The sequence below is a fragment of the Drosophila serrata genome, unplaced genomic scaffold, assembly GCF_035046125.1.
Source record: "Drosophila serrata isolate PLE 108 unplaced genomic scaffold, ASM3504612v1 contig_217, whole genome shotgun sequence".
In the NCBI taxonomy this organism is placed as follows: domain Eukaryota; kingdom Metazoa; phylum Arthropoda; class Insecta; order Diptera; family Drosophilidae; genus Drosophila; species Drosophila serrata.
Genome location: NW_028257115.1, coordinates 483954 through 505351, shown reverse-complemented (window position 1 = coordinate 505351; position 21398 = coordinate 483954). Strand labels below are relative to the sequence as shown.

The 21398-nt window shown below is 40.3% G+C and overlaps 4 protein-coding genes across 16 annotated transcripts in view; 3 read left to right on the top strand and 1 right to left on the bottom strand.

Annotated features, from left to right (window-relative positions):
- Window positions 1-9362, top strand: part of bbg (PDZ domain-containing protein big bang) — a 120301-nt gene extending 110939 nt beyond the window's left edge. For 7 of the 10 annotated variants that reach the window (XM_086829506.1, XM_020954100.2, XM_086829508.1 and 4 more), the window contains 5 exons: window positions 4815-7345; window positions 7403-7531; window positions 7600-8014; window positions 8423-8563; window positions 8633-9362. In XM_086829506.1, coding sequence (XP_086685632.1) covers window positions 4815-7345; window positions 7403-7531; window positions 7600-8014; window positions 8423-8563; window positions 8633-8781 — 3365 coding nt within the window. In that variant the 3' untranslated portion in view covers window positions 8782-9362. Of the gene's footprint in view, window positions 1-3233; window positions 3323-4814; window positions 7346-7402; window positions 7532-7599; window positions 8015-8422; window positions 8564-8632 lie in introns of those variants that run through there. The other 3 variants (XM_086829509.1, XM_086829510.1, XM_086829507.1) reach the window with 3 other exon arrangements.
- A 48-nt stretch (window positions 9363-9410) lies between these two features.
- LOC110185298 (uncharacterized) lies at window positions 9411-12327 on the bottom strand. 3 transcript variants are annotated; one of them, XM_086829512.1, is made up of 5 exons: window positions 11898-12327; window positions 11335-11579; window positions 10499-10702; window positions 9983-10332; window positions 9411-9894 (listed from the first exon to the last, which is right to left on the bottom strand). In XM_086829512.1, the coding sequence occupies exons 2-5, from the start codon at window positions 11405-11407 to the stop codon at window positions 9604-9606; spliced, it is 918 nt and encodes a 305-aa protein (XP_086685638.1). In that variant the 5' UTR covers window positions 11408-11579; window positions 11898-12327; the 3' UTR covers window positions 9411-9603. The 3 variants fall into 3 exon arrangements, with proteins under 3 accessions (XP_086685638.1, XP_020809708.2, XP_020809707.2); XM_020954049.2 differs by lacking the exon at window positions 11335-11579 and having other exon boundaries at window positions 11898-12316; XM_020954048.2 differs by lacking the exon at window positions 11898-12327 and having other exon boundaries at window positions 11049-11360.
- On the top strand, window positions 12159-19109 carry stwl (stonewall). 2 transcript variants are annotated; one of them, XM_020954045.2, is made up of 2 exons: window positions 12159-12306; window positions 15840-19109. In XM_020954045.2, the coding sequence occupies exons 1-2, from the start codon at window positions 12159-12161 to the stop codon at window positions 18737-18739; spliced, it is 3048 nt and encodes a 1015-aa protein (XP_020809704.2). In that variant the 3' UTR covers window positions 18740-19109. The 2 variants fall into 2 exon arrangements, with proteins under 2 accessions (XP_020809704.2, XP_086685637.1); XM_086829511.1 differs by lacking the exon at window positions 12159-12306 and adding an exon at window positions 14388-14405.
- A 566-nt stretch (window positions 19110-19675) lies between these two features.
- Window positions 19676-21023, top strand: LOC110185291 (uncharacterized). The gene is made up of 2 exons (XM_020954040.2): window positions 19676-19838; window positions 20183-21023. The coding sequence occupies exons 1-2, from the start codon at window positions 19709-19711 to the stop codon at window positions 20908-20910; spliced, it is 858 nt and encodes a 285-aa protein (XP_020809699.2). The 5' UTR covers window positions 19676-19708; the 3' UTR covers window positions 20911-21023.
- Window positions 21024-21398: the final 375 nt, after the last annotated feature.

Here is a 21398-nt window from a genome sequence, read left to right as displayed (position 1 = left end):
AACTATATTATTAAATAATAATTATTAGACTTTGCCTAAAATTGAAATAAGTCTTCAGAGTTCTTTTAGAACTCTTCAGAATTCTTCTTAGAGCATCTCTACTGTATCTGTGCGTTGGCATCGTGTGTGGCAGCTGCGATCCGACCTCAGACAGTGACTGCAACTTCCCTCCCCCCTGTTTGGCTGTGGCACTTTAGCTCGATATTTATGCAACGGCACACACTTCATGCCCCTATCCAGAGCCACCTGTCCCCCTCTCCTACCTTCCCTCTGCCCCCGTTTACTCACCTTTCTCAGCTGCAATTTAAGCGCACATTTTTCTTGGCAACACACACACATTTTCCCTCTCGCCGCATTAGGAGTAGTTTTTCCAGGTTGCCATCGCTCTCCCACTCTCTCGCATTGTGTGCAACACTTGGCGCTTGCCACATAACGACAACGGCAACAGAAGTTGCAAGTTGCAAATGCAACATATGCAACAGCAGCAGCAGCAACTGCATCGTAGCATGACACATTAAATGCAAAACGGCAGCAAGGTGCAAAAAGGGCAAGGGGAGGAGTACTTAGAGGGTTAAGGGGTTACCCAGGAGAGGTAACTCTCCTGTGGCTCTTTATTTAATAAAGAAATGGCTGGCGCATTTTTTAAGTTGCTCCATAACCAGATGATCCTGGTATGTAAAGGGTATTTTTTGGGTCATGGGGAATTTTAAAGAAATTGATATTGAAGTTAAAAATATATAGAAAAACGATAGAGAAGTTATAGATATGTGATATATATAGGGTATGAATAATGAAGATACAGATAAGTAACTCAAGAGATAATGATCCTTACTCCTTTTAAAGTTCTTTATTATATGATTATTATATATGGTAAAATGTATCCTCAACTTCCGGACCTTAAAATCTATTCTAAACCTATAGAACAGGGTATACCCTAGTCTACTATGACTACACTTTGTCCTCTTTTAACCCTTATCCCTTTTTACGCATAATAAACCGCTCTTTTTGCTGTTGCTGTTTTCATCTCCTTCTTCTAAGTGGCTAAAACCTGAGAAGCAGCTGTTGCCACTCTGCTGCATTCCTCTTAACCCCCTGTTGCCATATGTGCCATAGCTATGACACACCAATTTAAAGAAACAGCTGTGACAAGATGGAAAAGAAGACAGGTGAAGATGGTACAAGATGCCAGAATTAAGGTATTAGAGCTAACCAAATCAATCAGCTGTTCAAGGAGTTATGCAAACATATTGCATTTGTGAGAAATAATTGGAAAAATCATTAAATGACATTAAATAATAATAAATAATAATACCACCTCAAGCCATTGTTGATTTCAGCATCGAAAAACACTTTAAATAATTGCACATTATGCCCGGGAGAGACTTTAATAAAATAATTAAAATGAAATATGCGAGGCTTGCGGGTTGGGAAATACAATCTTATTTTTTTCCTCCTCTTCAGCACTTCAGAAAATTGCTAAAAAAAAATATAAAAAAAATAAAAAGGAGAAGAAGGTGAAGAATCTGAGAAGAATTCTGCGGGCTACCAATCTACGCATTTTTAACCCCACCTTGGCCCGCTAATTCGAACGTCAAAGAAACACCGACAAAGGCAGCGGCGCGATAAACTGTGTTTTCATTTTAAAGAAATTCGTTGTTGAAAAGCATAAAAGTTCAACAGAAAATATTAATTTCAATTATTTAGCTACGCGCCAAGCTCCGATTTAATTCTTTATATTTTTCCCACACTGAAAACCTGAGAAAAAAAAAACCTGGAGAAGCCTCGGCACTTTGTTCGCTAAATGCGAGCAATTTGTTACAGGATTTTCATGGGTTCTGTGGGAAAATTCTTTATTTTCCCCGAAGGCAATTTATAATTATCAACTGCAGGGGTGGCGCTTTGGGAGAGAGCGATTTGCCGCATAGCGGAAGTTATTACAGGAAAACCCAACTGCAGTTATTTTCCAAAGAACTTGACATTGGACGGCAGCTTAAAGAATCTTCTACCGATTCTTCTTGACGTTCTTCGGCAGCTTTTGTCTTTCATTTCTGCATTTACCACCTATTCTTTAGCCTCTTTTGCTTCCATTTTCTTTGGTTTCACCTGTAATTAAAGACGACACTTTGGCATGTTTTGTGTTTGGCACGGAAATGCTTGATGAAAGACCAGTTAAGTGTGTGTAAAACAACTCAAATTATCAAGTACCAGGAACTGCAGCTGGGGAAATGTGATTGATGTGAATGAGAAGGAAATTGAATTAAATACTATTCCTTTCCTTACTTGGTTATTTAAATAATCACTTGACATTTCGTCACCCAATTAAATTACAATTGAATCACCATAAAGAATTCCTCTTGAAATTACCTTTCCACACAATCTCTTTACTGAATTTTTTGTTGTTTTTTTTTTTTGGTTCAATTTAAAATTGGCAACACTCATTATAAGAATACCGTATCAACAACCTTTCACACAGACTCTCACCTAACCGCCTGTGGTGTTTTTTGGAGACCCCCTGAAAATTACAATTAAATCCAAACTGCCAGAACTCCAACAACACCAACAACTTCAACAACTCCAACGATCACTTCGCAGCGGGTGCTAATGTGAAATAAAATTAAAGATCTGGGAAAGAGAGGCAACACATAATAACAGTAAATTATGAAATCTTATTTAGAACTGTGTTATTTAATTGCTAAAAAAACAGAGAAACAAAAAGATAAATGAAAAATTACACAAAGTTATGGCAAAAGATCTCGAACCTTAACCCCAACAAACTTGATTCGATTAATGCTCGATAAGCAACAAGTTTTATTCGGATATTCAAATGTCCAAAAGGCAGCATGTCCGTCGCTCATGTTACACTTGCCAGAGTGAAGATTAATCGCTTGACATCACACTCCGCTACAAAAATTAGAGACCCAAAAAAAAAATATATATATCTTACCTAATTTGATTAATTACATATCACGGGAACAAAACAATAAACTCTTTTATTTTCTTCGTAGAGATTTGTCCGATAAATAATTACAATTACTATTAGTTCGAGTTGAATTCAATGGGAAATATATATGTAATTGGGTGATATAATACAGGTGCGTTGATGTAGTTCCGTCATCGAATGACGTCGTTTTTAGGGGACTGACTCAGTCTATAAGGAATATACAGTAAGTTGGCGACGATATGGCTCATCGAGCAAACAGTTCGATGAGTAAATATTTAACTTTTAGCCAATCAGTCGTGTGAAAACTGAGTAACAGTAAAGAAGGGGTCTGGCTTGGACTAGGAAATTATTACAACTAAAAAGTATGATCATTATATATTGGTATGTTATAGAAAGAAGATGTTATATTATTCATGACGAATTTTTCTCACCTTCAAAAGAGCAGTCTTAGTTTCTTTTTTTATTTTACCAAGGTCAAAGTTCTCTTCTTTAGGCCCTTGACTTTACATTTTGCAATTTTTCACGCACTTCTTCGCTGTATTTTTTTACCATAATCATTTTTTTTATTTTCGTTGTTGTATTTTTTAATTTCGGCACATGCAAACATGATTTTTTGTTGCCTTTCTTTTCATTAAACAATTCTTCTGTATTATTTGTTTTTTATATTTTTCGCTACTCCTCTCTCTCTCTCTCTTTATTATTTTTTGCAAACTTTACATTTGCAAAAGTTCATTAACATCTCGTGCGTGTGCCAGAGGGGAAAAAAACCACGCAGCGTTTTTAATTTTAATGAAATTTAGCCTCGTTTTGTTTTTAGATTATGGTTTTTTTGTTTCAATTAATTATGCAAATCGTTACATGACCAAAGAAGAATTTCTTTCCTATTCTGACGAATTCAATATCGAGTTTAGAAACTCTTGACCAAAACCATAAATTAACCAAATAGAAATTAGGAAACGAAACTCCCCCAAGTGACCCCAAAATGTATTTAATTTTTTGCATAAAGGTTTTTTTGTCAACTCTCCGCTTGAGGGAGTAGCCGGACCATTCTTTCTCCTGCTTTCGCTTTTCTTATTTTTAGAGGGGAAACCTCTTTGTTTTGTTTTCATTTTCTAGTTTTGTCTATAATTTGTTTGCCTAAAGATCAACCTTCTCTTTCGTTTCGTTTCGTTTTTTGTGTTTTTGTTTAGAAACGTTTTTGTGTCAACCGCAAAACAGAGTTAAACGAATTTTTCTTATTTGTTATTGTTGCGGTTTTTAATTGCTGGGATCGCATCCGTAAGATTCGCTTTTGTTTCTCGTCTCGTCTCCGGTTATCGCATAATGACAACTATTTTGGGGGCTTGCTGGGAGCGAAAGTTGGGATGGATGGATAATTATTTTAGGGTTTTGTAACAGAGCTCTCCCCCAAAAAAACAAAAACTCAAACTAATTGACCATTATTTAAATGATTTTAGTGTGTTTCGTAGTGGAAATTGCTTTTTGAATATATAGATTTTTAATATCTTGCTTTAACTCTCTTTTAACTCTCTTTTTTCTTTCTTTTTTTTATGGTTTTTTCTTATGATTATACAACAGCTTATTACAACAATTCCTATTACATATAACCAGATGTCCTTAGTAGATTGTTACCTGTTCCTTACTTGTGTCTAACTTGTGCTTTTTCCAAGTGTTTAATGGAATAATATGATAATATGATAATATGATATGTATGATACCTTATGTTCCCTGTTTGGTCATCACTAAATCCCTTAAACTTGATGAATCGATTATAAAACCTTGTTATACATATTTCCCCTTGTGTATCCTCGTGTTTTCCTTTTGACTAACTCAAACCTTTTCCTTTCTCTTGTCTCTCCTTCAATCCTTATAGATCTTGGAACCCTTAGTAGCCACCACAGCAGCATTGGCAACATCAGTGCCAACAGCATCCCAGCAGTAACCTTGAACACCAGCAGCAGCAGCACCACCAGCAACAGTAACAGCATCATCTCCACCAGCAACAGCGGCAAGAAGACAAGCTCCTCCGAACTGGTGATACCACCTACCAAGCCGCTGGCTGCATCCCTCAATCCCGGCAAAATGGAGCTGCTGAGCAGCAACAGCAGCAGCAGCACAGTTACTGGAACCACAACCACGACAGCCACACATCATCTGCATCAGGCGACGACCACAAAGCAATTGCTGGTGCAGGATTACCTGAGCTACGCCTCGCCACCAACCTATTCCCGCCTGCCGCCCGACGGTCATGAGTTTCCGCCCAACTTCAGTGAGCCCCTGATCATGCACAGTAGCCATCCCCTAAAGGGGACCACCACTGAACTGGGCTATGAGATCCAGACTGCCAAGGATGAGGGTACAGCGGCACCGCCACTGCCCAAGACGGGGCCACCGCCCACAGTGCCCCGGAAGGTGTATCGTCAGGATTTGGTGATAAATGTGGAACCAGCTCCCAGCCTGACCCGCGACTATCAGAGATCCCTGAGTGGTGGGGCACCGCGAAAGCCAAGTGATTGGCGAAAGGATGAGAAATCGGAGAAATCGGTGCGGGACAAGATTGCCATGTTCTCTTCGAACAGCGAACTGGATGCCATACCACCGGCTCCGATGACAGCCCCCATAAGCAACTCCTCCTCAGCGTCCTCGTCCTTCTCCCGAAAGCCCATGAACCGCAGCAGTGAGAATCTGCTGGACAGCTGCTCATCCCCGGCAGCTCCGTCGCTCAAGACCCGCGCCATGAGTGTGGAGAACCTAAACGATGTCCAGCGACAATATCAATTGGCCAAACAGTTGCCGCAGCTGCATGTGGCCGACTCCATGTATTCCCTGAACACGGCCTCGTCTCCGGCTGCACAAAGCTATGCCTCCCTGCCCAGGCGGAGTCATGGAGGATCCTATTCCGCGGGCGTAGAGCGTAGGATCAGCTTTTCCGGCGAAGGAGGTGAGGCGGCCAATCGCAAGGCGGCCATTACCAATATCCTAGAGCAGCGTCGAAGGAGTCTCTCAAAGCTACGGGGTCTGGTCATACCCGAGAGACCACAGCTCCTAGAACCCATTCTGGACTTGCCCGAAATCAAGAGCCAGGTGAAGGCGGCCAGTGGCGAGGATAGCACGGATAGTGGCCTCGGCGAAAGCCATCGCAGCACCACGAATGTGAGAAGCAGCCAACTAGGAGCTGGAAGTGTGTCTGGAAGCAGTTACCGCAGCATCTTCTCCAATCAGAGGAGACCTCCACTGGAGCAGCAGCTTTCACAGCCGCCGGCCAAGCCCCCAAGGACCTCCCTGACGCCACTACATCCGAGGACTATGATGATGCCACCACCACCGCCGCCTCTGGATCAGGAAAGTGACACGGATTCGGTGTTCTCCACCACAGCTCGTGTGGCCACGCCGCCAGAGAAGTTCGCTCTGACCCGAACCCTCAGCTCCGAGACGAATACTTCGATAGCCAGCTCCAACACCTCGACTCTGACCTCGGGATCCTCGGCTGGTTCCCAGGCCAGCTGCAGTTCGCTGGGCAGCACCCCAGCCGTGGATCTGACCAGGCGGGTGCTCAAGAGTCAGGTGAGCGGCAATGGCGGGGAATCCGTGGTGCTCTCCAGCCGGAAGAGCATTCTGGCTTCGGCCAAGTGCCGCAGTGCCAAGAGCCGGGGACAGGAGGAGGACAATGACAGCACCGATGGTGAGGCCTGCTCTTTGGCCAATCGCCGGATGAAGCCCATTTCCAGCTACAAGCTGCAGCAGCAGCAAATCCAGATGGGCAAGCAGCAACTGGTGGTCGATAAGCTAATCAATGTGGCTGCCTATGTGGAGCTGACCTCGGATACGGACGACAGCAGCCGGCGATCTGATACGCCGGCCAAGATCAGTGCCATGTTCATCGATGAGGAGCGCAAGGCCAGCTTCAAGGGTGATCCCGTCCAGCAGCAGTCCAAGGTCAAGGTGGAGGCAATGGTCAAGCCTATGGTATTGCCATCGCCGAAGCGGGAACCTCTGAAGCAGCAGACCACCGCGGAGTTGCGTGAGAAGTTCGAGCGGAGCGCTGCCCAGGCGCAGGCACAGACCCAAAACCACTCGCCAGTGATCCATAAGATAGCCCAGAAGCCGCATCATGAGCGCTTCTCCTCGCTGGACTCCCTGGCCTCCAGTTCCTCGGGCGTGAGCTCCACCACTCAGAATGTGAGCACTACCCAGGAAACGGCCACAGAGTTTGGTAGCTTCTCCTCTTTGGGCAGCAATCAGAGTTTGATCACCGCTCAGGATGTCCAGCAGATTGTGGAGGAGGCCGATCCGCCGCTAAAGACACCCGAGGCCTTCATCATTGTCCTGCAGCGGGATAATCCCGAGAGTAGCATTGGCATCACTCTGGCCGGAGGTTCCGATTACGAGGCTAAGGAAATCACAGTGAGTTGTGGAGTCTCATCTCTCGTGTTCTCTGTAATAATATATAATCTTTTGCAGATCCACAAGATCCTGAGCAACACTCCAGCGGCCAAGGATGGACGTCTCAAGAAGGGAGATCGCATTCTGGCTGTCAATGGAATGAGCATGCGAGGATTGACGCATCGCGAGTCCATCAGTGTGCTAAAGGTAATATTTGTAACAAAATATATATCTTAGCTAAATGATTAATCCAACAAATTGTATCCCTTGTCTAGACCCCACGACCCGAGGTGGTGCTGGTGGTGACCCGTTCCGAGTCGCTGGTGGTAAAGGCTCTCACCAAGAAGCGCTCCTCCCTCGGTTCGCTCAGCTCGCTCAACGAGAAGCCCACGGAGCTGGATTATGAGCGCAAGAGGAACTATCACAAGGCCTCCCGATCTCTGGACTTGGACCTGGATATAGTGTCCAATGAGGCGGGCGGTTCGCCAGTGGCCACCACACCCAGCACGGGATCCGTGAGTCCACAGCAGCCGGCGAGTTTGCACGACGAGGATGCGGAGGCCACCATTGCGGGAATCCGAGCCAGAAGGCAATTGTCCCGCGGCGATGCCGCCAAGCTGAGCACAAGTGAACTGTTGGAACGGGCTGCAGAGGCACGGAATGCCATTGCGGCGGAGATTCGGGCACAAGGTTAGTTTACATTTAAGGAAATATGCCTTAATTTTAATAAATAAGATGTTCCTTGGAAGAGTATTTATTTTTTGTGAAATTCATTTAAATTCCGCACAAAAGTATACTACAAAATTTTAAATTTGCGATACGAAATTTTATGGAATAATTATGAATACTTTTAATTTAAATTTTTTAATTAAATGTATAACAATTTGTATCACAATTTATAAACTTCCAAATCAAAATTAATTTTCTTTGAAATATTAATTAATTACATTTTGAATTTACAAGGGTTCTCTTCCTTTCTTTTGATATTAAGTTTGTTTATTTCATTTTAAATTCATTAATTTATATTTTAAGTATATTTTATGTACTCTTATTTACCTAAAGAATACTAATATTAATAATCCCCTTTTAATTATTCAGCAGAAGATGCGGCGGCCAATGGTGGTGGAGCACGTTGTGTGGAGATTGTCAAGGACAGCTGTGGTCTGGGCTTCTCCATTGAGGGTGGCTTTGATTCGCCCTTGGGAAATCGTCCCCTCATTGTTAAAAAGGTGTTCATGGGTAAGCGAGTCATTTGTCATTCCATTCCCGCAAGAAATTAATTAATGCTCCTATTCTATCTGTAACCAGGTGGAGCCGCCCAGAAGACCAACCAGGTGCGTAATGGCGATGAAATCCTGAGCATCAACGGTGCCTCAACGGCGCGAATGACGCGCGTGGATGCCTGGAACTATATGAAGCAATTGCCGCTGGGACCGGTCAAGATTTGCTTCGCCTAGATAAGGTTTGGTTGAAATACATAAATATGATAAAATGCCAACGAAGAAGGGGAAGAATGCGCCACAATTTTTGTTAGATTTTAAGCTAATTAGTTTGGTTACCCCGCAATCGGTCTAACCTTGTTGGGGGTCTTGCCAATCCGATGTAATGGATGCTGCGAGCGATTTGTTTTTTTGCATTTAAACGAAACACTTAATTGTATGCCTAATTTTATGAGATATTTTAATTTAAAGTGCAATTGTTTTAACTCTTACAACGTTTTGATGCCCTATATAACAGATCGATGATTGTACATATAACTAATCGACACTAATTTACGTATTTAAACATAAAAACAAATTGAATTGAAGCCGGTCCCTTGTGGCAGCGCTTATTTCCTTATACAAAACTTATTAATCCACAAAATGCATAACGAAAAAAAAAACGAAACAATTATATATTATGCCATAAATTATACGGGAACGTTATACATGTATATTATTTAAAAAATTTATTATATTATTTAAAGACCAACAAAAACAATAATTACGTATACAAAAGTATTTGCTAAAATAAACAATATGAACTTATATCCATTGAATCTAGAAAAGATGTTTTTAATTCAGAATTCAAAAATTCAAACCAAAAATTGTCATGTTTGAATTTCCAGTTTATATTTATTTGTACACTCTCCAGTACAACTTAACAACTTAACTAAGTACTTAGTTATTTATCAGCTAATTAGCTATCACATTTTATTATTATTAAGATTTGTTTTATAGTATTATTTGTCCTTTGTACTGTGCTTAAATTCGATATCCGGTTGGCTTGACCCTTGAACATTACGAATGTTTCTGTATCTTGGGTGTTAGCTTTGGCAACTGAAGCTGTAGACCGAAGCGCTTTATTGGAGTAAGGAGTGAGGGCGTCTGTACGACTTCATTGACCACTTCCGGGCGAGAGTTTGGTGTGGGCATCTCGGTGGCAAATATCTCACCCAGCAAATCGTAAACGCGACGTTTGAAAAATAGCTTCTGAGTAAAATTCATTTGGTTGATTTCCGGACGAAGGCCCTGCAGGAAGGCATCATCAAAATCCAAACCGTGTTCTGCATTTCTATTAGAGCACGATGGCTAAAAAGAATGGAACATTATTTAATTCAAATTATTGTTTTTATAACATATATTTCAATCTAGAGATTGTAGTGAAATAAGCTCCCACCTGAAGGTTCTCCTTGCTTCTCTTGGACAAACGCCTAGCCATGCCGGAACCTTCTTCGGAAGAAGTGGAAGCATCTTCGGTTTCGTTTCTGTTGCGTCTCTGCGCATGCCTCACTTCGGAGTTGGCTCCCAATATAGGTTTCTGGTCCTCGTCGGATTCGTCGTCCTGCTCCTCCCGACGACTGCCCCTGGAGCGTCGACCTCTTGGAGGAATAGGAAACCCAGGTGTTATATATTTCTTAAGGAACCCTAATTCTTTGTTCATATAGTATGTAGTTCCTTCGGGATGCTCTTTAATGGAGCGAGCATAGCTGGTACGCATATTGCGCCAGCGTTGCTGACAGGTTTTAGCTGAAATAATTTAAAGAAAAATTAATAAATAATAAATAAATAAAGATGAATCGAAGTATTACATAAAAATTAAAATAAAAAGCTCAACTGATTAAGTACTTATTATTATTCATTTTATTAAATATCACTATTTTAAGAGTTTTGTAATATTTAATTTCAAACTTACCCGGAATTTTCATCTCTTTTCCAATTTCTTTCCACACATTTTGCAAAACGGTAGTTTTCGAATAATTATCGTTTAATCGGTCATATAGGCAAGGATTTTGAGAAACCAACCGGCAGATATTTGCGTTAACGGTGTATATATCCTGCGGTGGGTTAATACTTTTTGTTTTCTTGCGAGTATTCATTTTTATTGAATTATCAATAACTAAAATAAAAAGAATTTCACAAGTTATAATATTTAATAACAAAATGAATGAGAAAATTTTAAATTTTAATACCAGTATACAAACAAGAACACATTTCAATAAATTTAAATACTAAATATGTTTACTTGGTGTATTATGTGACGCCCAAAATTCAGGAATAATTAATGATTAAATAAACAAATATTTATATGGGCGATATACATATAATTGCTCAACTCGCCAGGCGGCCAAAACGTTTTCGAAACACATGTCGCCTGTGCCGGCAACAGCTGTTTTAGCGTATAGGCGTCGCGTTGCAACAGTTTTGTTTTGCCGCTACCGCGGTCTCAATGCGCTTATATTTACCTGAAATCGGTTAATAATAGTTATATTTAATTGGTGACACTGTTTGTGACAAGTGAATAGTTGCGGCAAGCTAATAACTGCTGTGCAATTGCTGTTGTAGTTTAATATTAGCAATTCGCTCGACCCCTTTGCTCTGCGATATTATGTTGCTCCCAAATATTGCTGTGGCAATGCAATAATGACAGTCCCCAAAAGAACACTAGATAGCTTGGATTTCATTTAAATATTTGAAATGCAGAAGCTGGTTCAATAAATAAAACACTCTTCCCGGCAAAATTTTACTCACGGAATTCATGAAAATACAGGGGCGCAGTGAGTTGACATGAAATAACAACGGGGTTTGTGTTTTTGTACCACATGCAACCCCCATAGAGAGCGAGAGTTTCTAGCCCACCACTGGCACGCACACATACATAAGTTGCTTTTAAAGAGAGCGACAGCACTGCCAGACCCAAATCTAAGCATGTTCAGCTTTTTTCGTGCTGGCAAGCTGGTTCGATCAGTAAAGAAAGTACTAACGCTTCGCCACCCCTAAAAATAAATAATAATGTAACAAATAAAATAAATAATAAAAAGTCGTCAAATTAAACGACAAACTAAAAATTAATACATATTATTTACGTGAGGTTACAAAACTTAAAAATACATAAATAACATGTAAATGTAAATGTTTCAAAACCTATATGAAGCAATATAAAATTTTATAAACAATAAAAATAGCTATAACGTTCGTTAAAAACTAAAGCGAAATATGTCAATTTGTTCAATTCAGTTTCACAAATTTTCTTGTTTGTTGTGTTTAGTGCTGAATATTGTGTGCCCGTACTATTAAACCGAGCTGTTACTGACCTTCCCTGGTATTTTGTTTGTGCAACCCTCGTATCGACTGGCCTGCAAACCGTGCGCTCTTTCACTCCCTCGCTCTCTCTTATGCGTTTGCTTGTGTATGTGTAGCTCGCGTTTGGCACTGTTTGCTGCCTTTTGCCATTCGGCGTTTTGTTTCGGCTGCAGCGCGCGTGTTGTTGTGTTTTTACGTTGCGTTTGTGCTTGTGATTGCAGCCCGATTCTAGCCAAATTGTGTCGATACAAAAGCAAGGACGGTGAGCAGTGATGAGCGGTGCGACTAAGGAAAATGTGCAGCTGCTGCGGGCGGTGTTGAAGCAGCCGGTTCTGTACGATCGCGGCGACGAAAACTACAGGAAGCGCTTGCCCAGCGATAATTCCTGGGACATGGTGGCCGCGGAGGTTGGAGGGTCGGGTGAGTAAGCGAGATGGGGCTGCAGAGCTGCGTAGCATTGGGGTAGTGTTGGGCAACGGCAAAGCGCGCACACTTATCGGCCGTTGCCGGCCGAGTTGGCAGCTCTTCCGTGTGCTGTTTTTGCATGAGTGTCGGTGATGGCAAATGCAAGCAGCTGCCATCGATTAATTCGAAAATAGCGAGTCTCCTGTTGAATTAGGTCGCCCTTCGGATTAATTAATTACAATTGCAAACCATACCGTGGGAAGAAGCTTTAGTAAATAGGTTTTATTCAAAATAATTGAGCAAATTACTATTAAATCTCTCTTATTACATTAATAAATATTACTGTGGTTTGGTCAATTGAAACATAAAGGAAACTGATTTACTTTATATGCAGCCATGAAATTCAATTAAAGGTATAAAAATAAACTTAAAATATGAGATTTTAAATATATATTATAAGGAACACATATAATTTAACATAAATAAAAAAATATATATTAATTACCGGATATTCAAGTTCAATATTAAATAAGTGACGAAGATAACTTCGAGAAGCCAAAGTTTGCAAGTGTAAAATTAATATTAAAAAAAGAACCAAGCCAAAGAAGCATTATATATTTTTTAATAGCTTAATTTTAATTAATTAGGATTTTTGTTGCGAATTAGAATGTATATGAAATTTGGCAATCACTGGCTTTTTTGACATTTATATACATATTTTTTAAACAAATAAAAGTTTAAAATGCTATAACTAAGCCAAAAATCATTAATTTCAATTCGGAATTTTTTTCTCAGCTAGTTTTTGGTATTTGGTTAAGAAGTTTGCGCAATAAGTCAAACAAATACAAAAATTAAAATTTGTATTAATTTTTACAAAATTTAACGATGTAACCCCTTAAAAAATTTGCAAGAAAATGTTTGCTTTATCAACAAAGCCAAATAGACTCGCCAGTAAATGCTGATCAATAATATGATTTATAGGGCCGGAAATAATGCCTTCACTGACTAAAATTAAAATATTCTCTGAAAGTGTATACAAATTGGAATAAAAATATATGGATGTTTACGAAGTCCTTTCCAAATAAAATTATTTATGATTGTGTTAAGCTTTTAAAAAATATAAATGAAAATATATTAACAAAATTGCTTTAATTTCAAACATTTTAAATTATGCTTCCTGATTTGTTTATTCAATAAGAACTAGAACATAAAAGCTTTTCGAAATTAACGCTGTATTATATTTTAAAGCTTTGATATGCAAAAAAAAAATTGTTCTTCAATTATACAACAAGTTGTTAATAATTGCATAGGTATAAAAATGTGGTCTACCCGAAGTTATTACTCTTATTGGTTTTTAATTAATTCATGTGCTGTATTTACTTTATTTATATTAATACGTCTATTATTAATTACATTATTTTTCATATCAAAAACTAGCTTTGACGCAAAAACTACTAAACATTTAAATTATCAATCCAAATTTTCGCTATTACGAATTTTGTTGCCACACTTGCGATTTAACCATTTAGTCTATATTTTCAGCAGCTGCGAAATGGCTAATTGCCATAATTGCACATTAATTGTGGCTAGTGCTGATAGTTTGTTACAATCCCATATCGATAACATCTAAATGCAAAAACAGTTTTTATATCGATTATGCCATACAGATTTCAGAGCTTTAGTATTTGTATTTTAAAAATATTTACTTTCTATAAATATGCAATGATGTTGACACGTTAATTTACTTAAATCTATAAGGACAACATTGAATCAGTTATTTTGAAATAAAGAGTACCGGAAATACATATCTCTTTATGGTGATATCGATATATTTGATCGACACCATGCAATTCTGATCGTCTTGTCATGATGCTCACTCCCTGGTATATTTCTCTTACTTATTTCCGGCGCGTGGTCATTTTTTTAGTGCTTCCAATGATCTTTAACTTTGAGTCTTATTGTTCGAAATACTAAGAAATACAAGTGGAAAACGTCTTTAGTTCATATTGACTAAGTGGTCTTAGCATTCGTTTGTGATTAAAATAATTGACAGCTTTCTGATGTAAGAATAGAAATATAAAAATCAATTTATTTAGTTTTAACCAAGCCATAAGGTAAACAGGTCGTTACTTTAGTATGCATTGGTTCTTTGCTGATCTTGTTGGATGTCATAGAGTATGTACATACATTGTATGTTCATATGTACATTTATCACTTTTCCATTTCTGACTTCATCATTTTTACGTACGTAAATATGTACATACATACATGCATGCATCTGTACGCACGTCCATACGTACATATATACATACATATGTACATTAGACAAAATGCATAAATTTATATGAACTTGTATATTTGTACATATGTACATATATTTAAATAAATCTATATTTACGTAATTTTCGCTCAAACACGTTCGTTTGCATTTTCAAGCATATTTACCTATGAGTCATTGATTAAGTTTTCAACTTTAATTTTCAATTCATATTTATCCATTTTTAATTTCTTTAATTGGAATTCTGGCAGCTCAATTTTATGCATTCAGCAACTACATTTTACAGTTTCCTTATTGGTAAAAAAGTTTGTTGTTTTATTTATATTCGTTTTTGGGGTTTTTCATATTTTCTATTAAATTAAAATAATTAAATAAAATTATAAAATCTTAAATTTCATTATATTATATTAATTGTATATAATATTATATTAATTGTATATAATATATATAATATATTATATTATTATATTAATTTAATTTAATTGATTTTTTAATTGATTACTTAAAAATTATTTACGACTTACTCAAATTAAAAATTAAACAAAAAGCGAGATTTCATTTTCATTTAATTAATTTTTTTTTTATTCATGTATGTATTATGTTACCAGAAATATAAGTTAAAAGTATGAAAATTATAAATAAAAAATGTTCTACTCTTTTTATTTATATAAAATAATACAAAATCCTTACGTTTTCGCAATTATTTAATTTGAATGCCTCTTAAAAAAATGTGTTCTTTTATTAACAATATTTTATGCATTTTACAAAAAAAATTCGACAAAATAAATAATTTGGGTGCAATATTTAGGTGAATAATTTTAATATTAAAATTTATTGAATTAAAATTTTATTCGATTTTCTTGAAATCATTTACATATCCCTTCAAATGCTAACATTTAACTACATTTTACATAGTTTAATGTGAGATAGGGATAACCCCAGTTTTTAGATAAAAACATAGAATTGACAATAAAATTAAACGAATTTTGCTCTTTTTCAAATATAGAGTTGGAAGGTATAAATTACTCAATTGTTCCAGGTAGCTTTTTGATTGTCGAACAACTTCTCTTACAGGCCACAAATAAGATCAAGGGTTTGGGAATTTAGATGTTTGTTATTGCCTGGGATTATTTTGCTAGTTTTTCCATGCGAATTCGGGGGGTGGATAGTGACAGCTGCCGCACAATTTGAATGCTACCTGATGCTGCAGGATTTTATTTAAATTTTTACCTGTCTATTCTAACTGTCTACCTCTTCGATTTCGTTGCAGTGGAAAGGTGCAAACGGCGCTGGCGTCAGCTGCGAAACGATTACATACGCTGGTGCAACGCGGACGCCAATCGGCGACGGCAGGGAAATCGACGCTTACCCTATCCGTTGCATGAGGAATTCCGCTTTCTGGACCGCCACCTGAACTTGGCCGACCCGCACAACGACGAGGATCGCAGCGGATCAGAGAAGGATAGGGACAGCAACAGGGACAGCGAGAGCAGGGACAATACCTCTGCATCCTTAAAAGGAGACGCTGCACTTGACGATAAGTCAGTCAACGACGAATCGTCGGCTGATCAACTTCTCGGGGAAGAGGATCCTTCAACCAAGGACGTGAATAAGGATAAGTCGAAGCAAATCTCAAACCAGATAAAGGAAAAATTCGTAGAAAAGGAGCTGGCTAAACTGCAGGAAAAGGAGAAAAGTCTCAAGGAAGATAGTTACATGCACTCCGACCAGGAAGGTGACGATTCCATAGAAGAGGAGCATCTAGAGGAATTTGAATTCGAAGAAGAAGTATTAATGCAGGAAAAGGATAAAAAATCATCGATTAATACTAAAGATTCGTCGACTAAGCCGTCAGAGTTTTTTATCAAACAAAACAAGAACCCAAATTTACTGATTATTGGCAAAAAGAACGCTACGCTCTTGGGTGGCGAAGCTCTCGACCCTGAGTCTGAGGACTTGAATCTCGGAGATCCACTGGACGACGACATCGCTATGGAGGCCTCAAAGATCCTACGCAGAAGGGACAGCACAAAGGAAGGCTCACCCAGTCGTCGCCTTCGCAAGCCCAAGGATGCTGCCATTAAGAAGCCCACCCAAGCGCCGAGGGTCACGCGTCATCAGCGCCTCAAGACCATGACCCTGGGTGCAGGGCAGAGTATAAGGAGCTCCACATCGCCCGTTAAGTTGACACCAGTGCCAAGAGCAGTGGGGGCCAGTAAGACAGTTCAGCTTAAAAAAACAGATGACTTCTTCCCCAGACCGTCAACGCCAGCAGGTGACGGAAAACAAGGAGTCAGGCAAACTCTGGCCCAAAGACAACAGGTAATGAGACGCATGACTACCAGTGACCGCCCAGAGACACCGCCGACTCCGCCAAGAAGAGGCAGGCCGCCGAAGAAGCTTGATTTTCCGCCGCGATTAGACGTTGCAACAGTCAGGCAGCAGTCACCGAATATTCCGAAAGTTGTGCCCATCAGCAAGACCACCAGCACGGTCCTGAGCACTGGCGCCAATATTGCCCTTGTTCCCACCACCAAACCAGGAGGGAATCTAACCAACCGGGTCACCGCCACCACTCTGAAACCGATGGAGAATGTTACTGTAATGAGTTATAGTCCCATCTCGAGCACTAACCATAACATTGCCGTGAGCAGTGCCAAAGCAATCGGCATGAGCAGTCCCCCGGTTGTGGCCACTAGCACCCTAGCAGTTTCGGCCATTTCGTTGCCACCAAATACCACCATGGTAAAGCGGGGCGAGCGGGGAACACAAACGGAATGCGCGGATATCTATTCGAATGAGCACTTCCTGGAGATGATAAAGCCACAGATGCAAGAGATGAACAATCGCCAGAAGATGCATTTCAAGCAGAAGGTATTCCAGGCCCTGATGGAGACCTTCGATGATGCCACCGATTTCCCAGAGGCCGGGGAATCGCAGCATTTGAGTGTAAACACTCCGTCGGCCTTTGAGCACGTCACGAGTCCTGAACTTCGCCTAATTAGGGAGCTCGCGAGCATGGTGATTGCGGCCAAGTTGTCCCCAGGAGGGTCGCCACAGAAGCAGCCGGCTAAGCTGCCAACTAAGCCGTCAAGTCAGACGCAGGAGGCAGTTTCCTATACTGCACTGAATATCTCGGATAGCCCGCGAGGAAGCCAAACAGTGAGCATTCCAAGTCATTTGATCCAGAGGGTCTTCAAGACAAGTCGCGGAACGGAGACCACTGCCGCCAACATTTCGCCAGCTGCCCCGGGAGCCGATAAAAGGACGGTTCGTTTGTGGAAGACTACAAATGGGAAATCGAATGGGATTAGTGCTTCGCTGGAGGATCTGCGCAAGGCCAGCGTGGACAGTGAGCAGAGCTTGGTGAGCTCGGTAAATATACCGCCAGCCAGTCCCAAGGGAGCCACTATTATGGCCGCAGTGAGACCGCAGGGATCTTCGATCAACAGCCTCTTGGGACCTTCGACTAGCGTGACAGCGGTCAAGACTGGACCATCGCTGAAGGCGCGTGCCATGGCCCGCCGGTATTCCACATGCAACAATCAGGCCTCCCTACCGGGCGGGCTGGGATATCCCAGCTCCCTGCATTCCAACTTGACTCCCATGGAGGCTAATGCACTGAAGCGTCGTCTAATGGCACCAGCCCAACCGATGGTGCCGCCCACTCAGCGTCCTCGCTATACTCCTGGGGTCCAGCAGATTGTTACGCCGCAAGGCAACAGCTTGCTGGTGAGGAAGACCATTGGAGCTAGTCCTGGCAATCAGAAGCTGCAAGTTTCGCCCACCACCGGTGTCGTTTTGACGCCCCAGAAGACACCGCAGATTACCAACGTACAGGGTGCCGCCTTTAAGGATTTTATCCAGCCCAAAGTTACGGCTGTCGCCTCATCGTCGTCCACGTCATCCGCGACATCCTTGGGATCCCCGGCAGCGACTGAATCAACTCCTCAGTCCCTGGCACTCAAGCGCAGTTTGGTGGTGGCGAATGCCAAGAGCCAGCTCCCAACCCAAAGTCCACTTTATAAACCCCAACAGCAACCGCAGCTCCAGAAGACGAACTCGACCAACATTACGGCAGCCACCATTGCAGCGGATGACTATACGCTGGATCTAAAGCACGAGCCGGTGGATAACATGGACGACCATGACGATATACTGGGCATGTAGAGTGCCATCGAAAATCCAAGTGAAACTTCAACTAATTTAAGATGTACGACGAATCTTGATGAGAACAAAACCACAGACAAAGAATTACTAAGTCTAAGATGAATTATTTTTAAGTTCTTAAATATTCTCACAACCACATTATTTGCTGCGAAAGCTAAGCCTTATTTATCACCAATTATGAGAGAATATTTTCATTTACAAACATTGCAAAATTATTTTGTGTTACCCAAATGAATGAAAGAAACATACTTTAAAAAATATTCCTAATATATAAGCATTAAAGTTCTGTAATGAAAAGTCGAATATGTAATTACAGTTTCATTTTTCTTTTTTCTAAGTTTAAATAAATGTTATAAAAGTAAAGATAAAATATTTAATGGTGGTGTACTTTTTTTTTTTTTAAGAATGAATTTTTCATGTGCTGATGCAATTTTCAAAATGAATCATGAATACGAGCTATATAGTACGTGGATTTAACCCCTTGCCACCACGTCATCGATAGCCAGCAGATAAGGTGGCATACCCAAACATAGATAGCGAATAACTAAACGATATTGTCATAGGTTCTTTTAATCAGTTCATTCTTGTATTATATATGGATATATAAAATACAGGAAAATATTAAAAATATGGAAATAGAATAGGAAAAGGATAATATTTAGTAGATACTTGTATATATTCTCTGTTGCAAATCAATTTAAATGATTGAATCCGTAATCCACTTAACCTCCTGCTCGGTCACGTTATTGGATCCATTACTTCCCGTTTTTTGGGTGAACCACCGGCCAAGATTTACAAGGCATCCTCTTACCAATCCACTCGTTTCGGGTCGCCTCTGTTCTGGCAATCTAATCTGGAGAGGTCTGCCTCGTTCGTGGCCATAAATAAGAGAGTCAGTGCCCCGATAAGACCACTATAAAACCTCAACTCAAGTGCCTGCGTAGTTCAGTCATTTTCGAGACGATCAACATGAAATACTTTGCCATTTGCGCCCTGCTCATCCTTCCGCTGGTCAGCGGAGGATATGTGCCCCAAGCCAGGCACTTTGTGACCTACGAAATCCAGACCGCCCCCCACCAGCATTTGCCCCACATGGAAGGTAAGTTCATAAATTTTTATTGGTTTAAAACAAAAAAGAAATATAACAAAGGCCAAATCAATGACCAATAACAATCCAAGGCAAGTGATTATGGAGTTACATATCAGAGGAAATAGCCACAAAGAAAGTGATTCATCAAATTGGTGTATATTTCATCAAATAAAAAAATATTTACTTAAAAGGTTTAGCGATAAACAAGAATAATAAATTATATAAACTCAGTTTTATGATTTTCGAATTAATTTATATTCTAAAACGTAAATCCAAAGCAATAAAATATATATAGAAATATATTAGTAATTAGAAATAAATTAAATATTTAATTCTATATTTTAACCTTTTAGCCATCGCCAGGAAGATGCATGCCATGCTCCAGGAAATGATTCCGGATATGTCCGTCTTGGCTGATGCCATCAATGTTCCCGATATGTCCGTCCAGGCCGATGCTGGAGTCCTCCCCGATATGTCCGTGGCCACCGATGCCGATGACACTCCCATTAGGCGCGCTGCCTGGTTCAAGGCTGCTCCCATTGCCAAGGTCATCGCTGCCAAGTTGGCCGAGATTCCCGATATGTCCGTCCAGGCTGATGCGGACTTGATTCCAGACATGTCGGTGGCCACCGATGCTGATGAGACCCCCAAGCGTGGCTCCTTTGATTTGAAGAAGCCTCTGCTTGCCAAGGTCGCCGGAGCTATTGCCAGTGCTGATGCTGATCTGATCCCCGATATCTCGGTGGCCTCCGAGGCGGATGAGGAAGTCCAAGCCGATGCCGATCTGATCCCCGATATCTCGGTGGCCTCCGATGCCAATGATACCCCTAAGGAGACTGTTGCTGAGGCTGATGCTGATCTGATCCCCGATATCTCGGTGGCTTCCGATGCGGATAATACTCCCAAGAAGCCCATCGCAGGTCTGAAGGCTCTGCCCAAGTTGGCCCTGGTTTCCGGAGCTGAGCCTGTGGAGCCTCAAGTTCATGCCGATGCTGATCTGATCCCTGATATCTCTGTGGCCAGCGATGCCGATTTCGATCCCAAGATGACCCTGGCTTCCCTTTTGGCCAAGCTCCACTAAACTTACTTCTGAAGGTATCAGCAAAATCTGATTAAATTGGAAACGTTTGTGTGTTATTGTATTTTTACGTTATTATATGATTGTCATTAATCAATTTTTTTGAGGAGAACGAAGAGCAGCTGCTTTTATTTTGGTTTTTCTGAGTTATCAGGGATCTCTTGAAGTGGTCTGATTGGTTTGATTTAATAGAAATTTCCTATCGCATGAGTGGTTGTCTTTTAATAATCGCCACTGGGCACACGTCAGCGATAGAATTGTTTTTATTTTCTTAATGAAAACTTTATAGAGATGGTATTTCAATAATTGAATATTCTAGCAATTGGTAAATAATGTGATTAATTTGAAAAATTGCTTAGATATAGATATATATGTTTTCCTATAAAAATATAAGTTTTAAGGTTTAATTTTATAGCCTTTTAAATTTTTCTTTATAAAGTTTTATAAGTGTTGGGGTTTTGTTGATGGCAAGCTTTTTTTAATATGACCAG

What these genes read in the sequence shown, in the direction of transcription:
- LOC110185291 (XM_020954040.2), top strand. Translation starts at nt 19,709, where the DNA reads ATGAAATACTTTGCCATTTGCGCCCTGCTCATCCTTCCGCTGGTCAGC. An exon ending in GCATTTGCCCCACATGGAAG is followed by an intron (nt 19,839 to 20,182) that starts GTAAGTTCATAA and finishes TTAACCTTTTAG; the next exon opens with CCATCGCCAGGAAGATGCAT.
- stwl (XM_020954045.2), top strand. Translation starts at nt 12,159, where the DNA reads ATGAGCGGTGCGACTAAGGAAAATGTGCAGCTGCTGCGGGCGGTGTTG. An exon ending in CGCGGAGGTTGGAGGGTCGG is followed by an intron (nt 12,307 to 15,839) that starts GTGAGTAAGCGA and finishes ATTTCGTTGCAG; the next exon opens with TGGAAAGGTGCAAACGGCGC.
- LOC110185298 (XM_086829512.1), bottom strand. Translation starts at nt 11,407, where the DNA reads ATGTGGTACAAAAACACAAACCCCGTTGTTATTTCATGTCAACTCACT. An exon ending in AAAAGAGATGAAAATTCCGG is followed by an intron (nt 10,333 to 10,498) that starts GTAAGTTTGAAA and finishes AAATTATTTCAG; the next exon opens with CTAAAACCTGTCAGCAACGC. An exon ending in GAAGCAAGGAGAACCTTCAG is followed by an intron (nt 9,895 to 9,982) that starts GTGGGAGCTTAT and finishes CATTCTTTTTAG; the next exon opens with CCATCGTGCTCTAATAGAAA.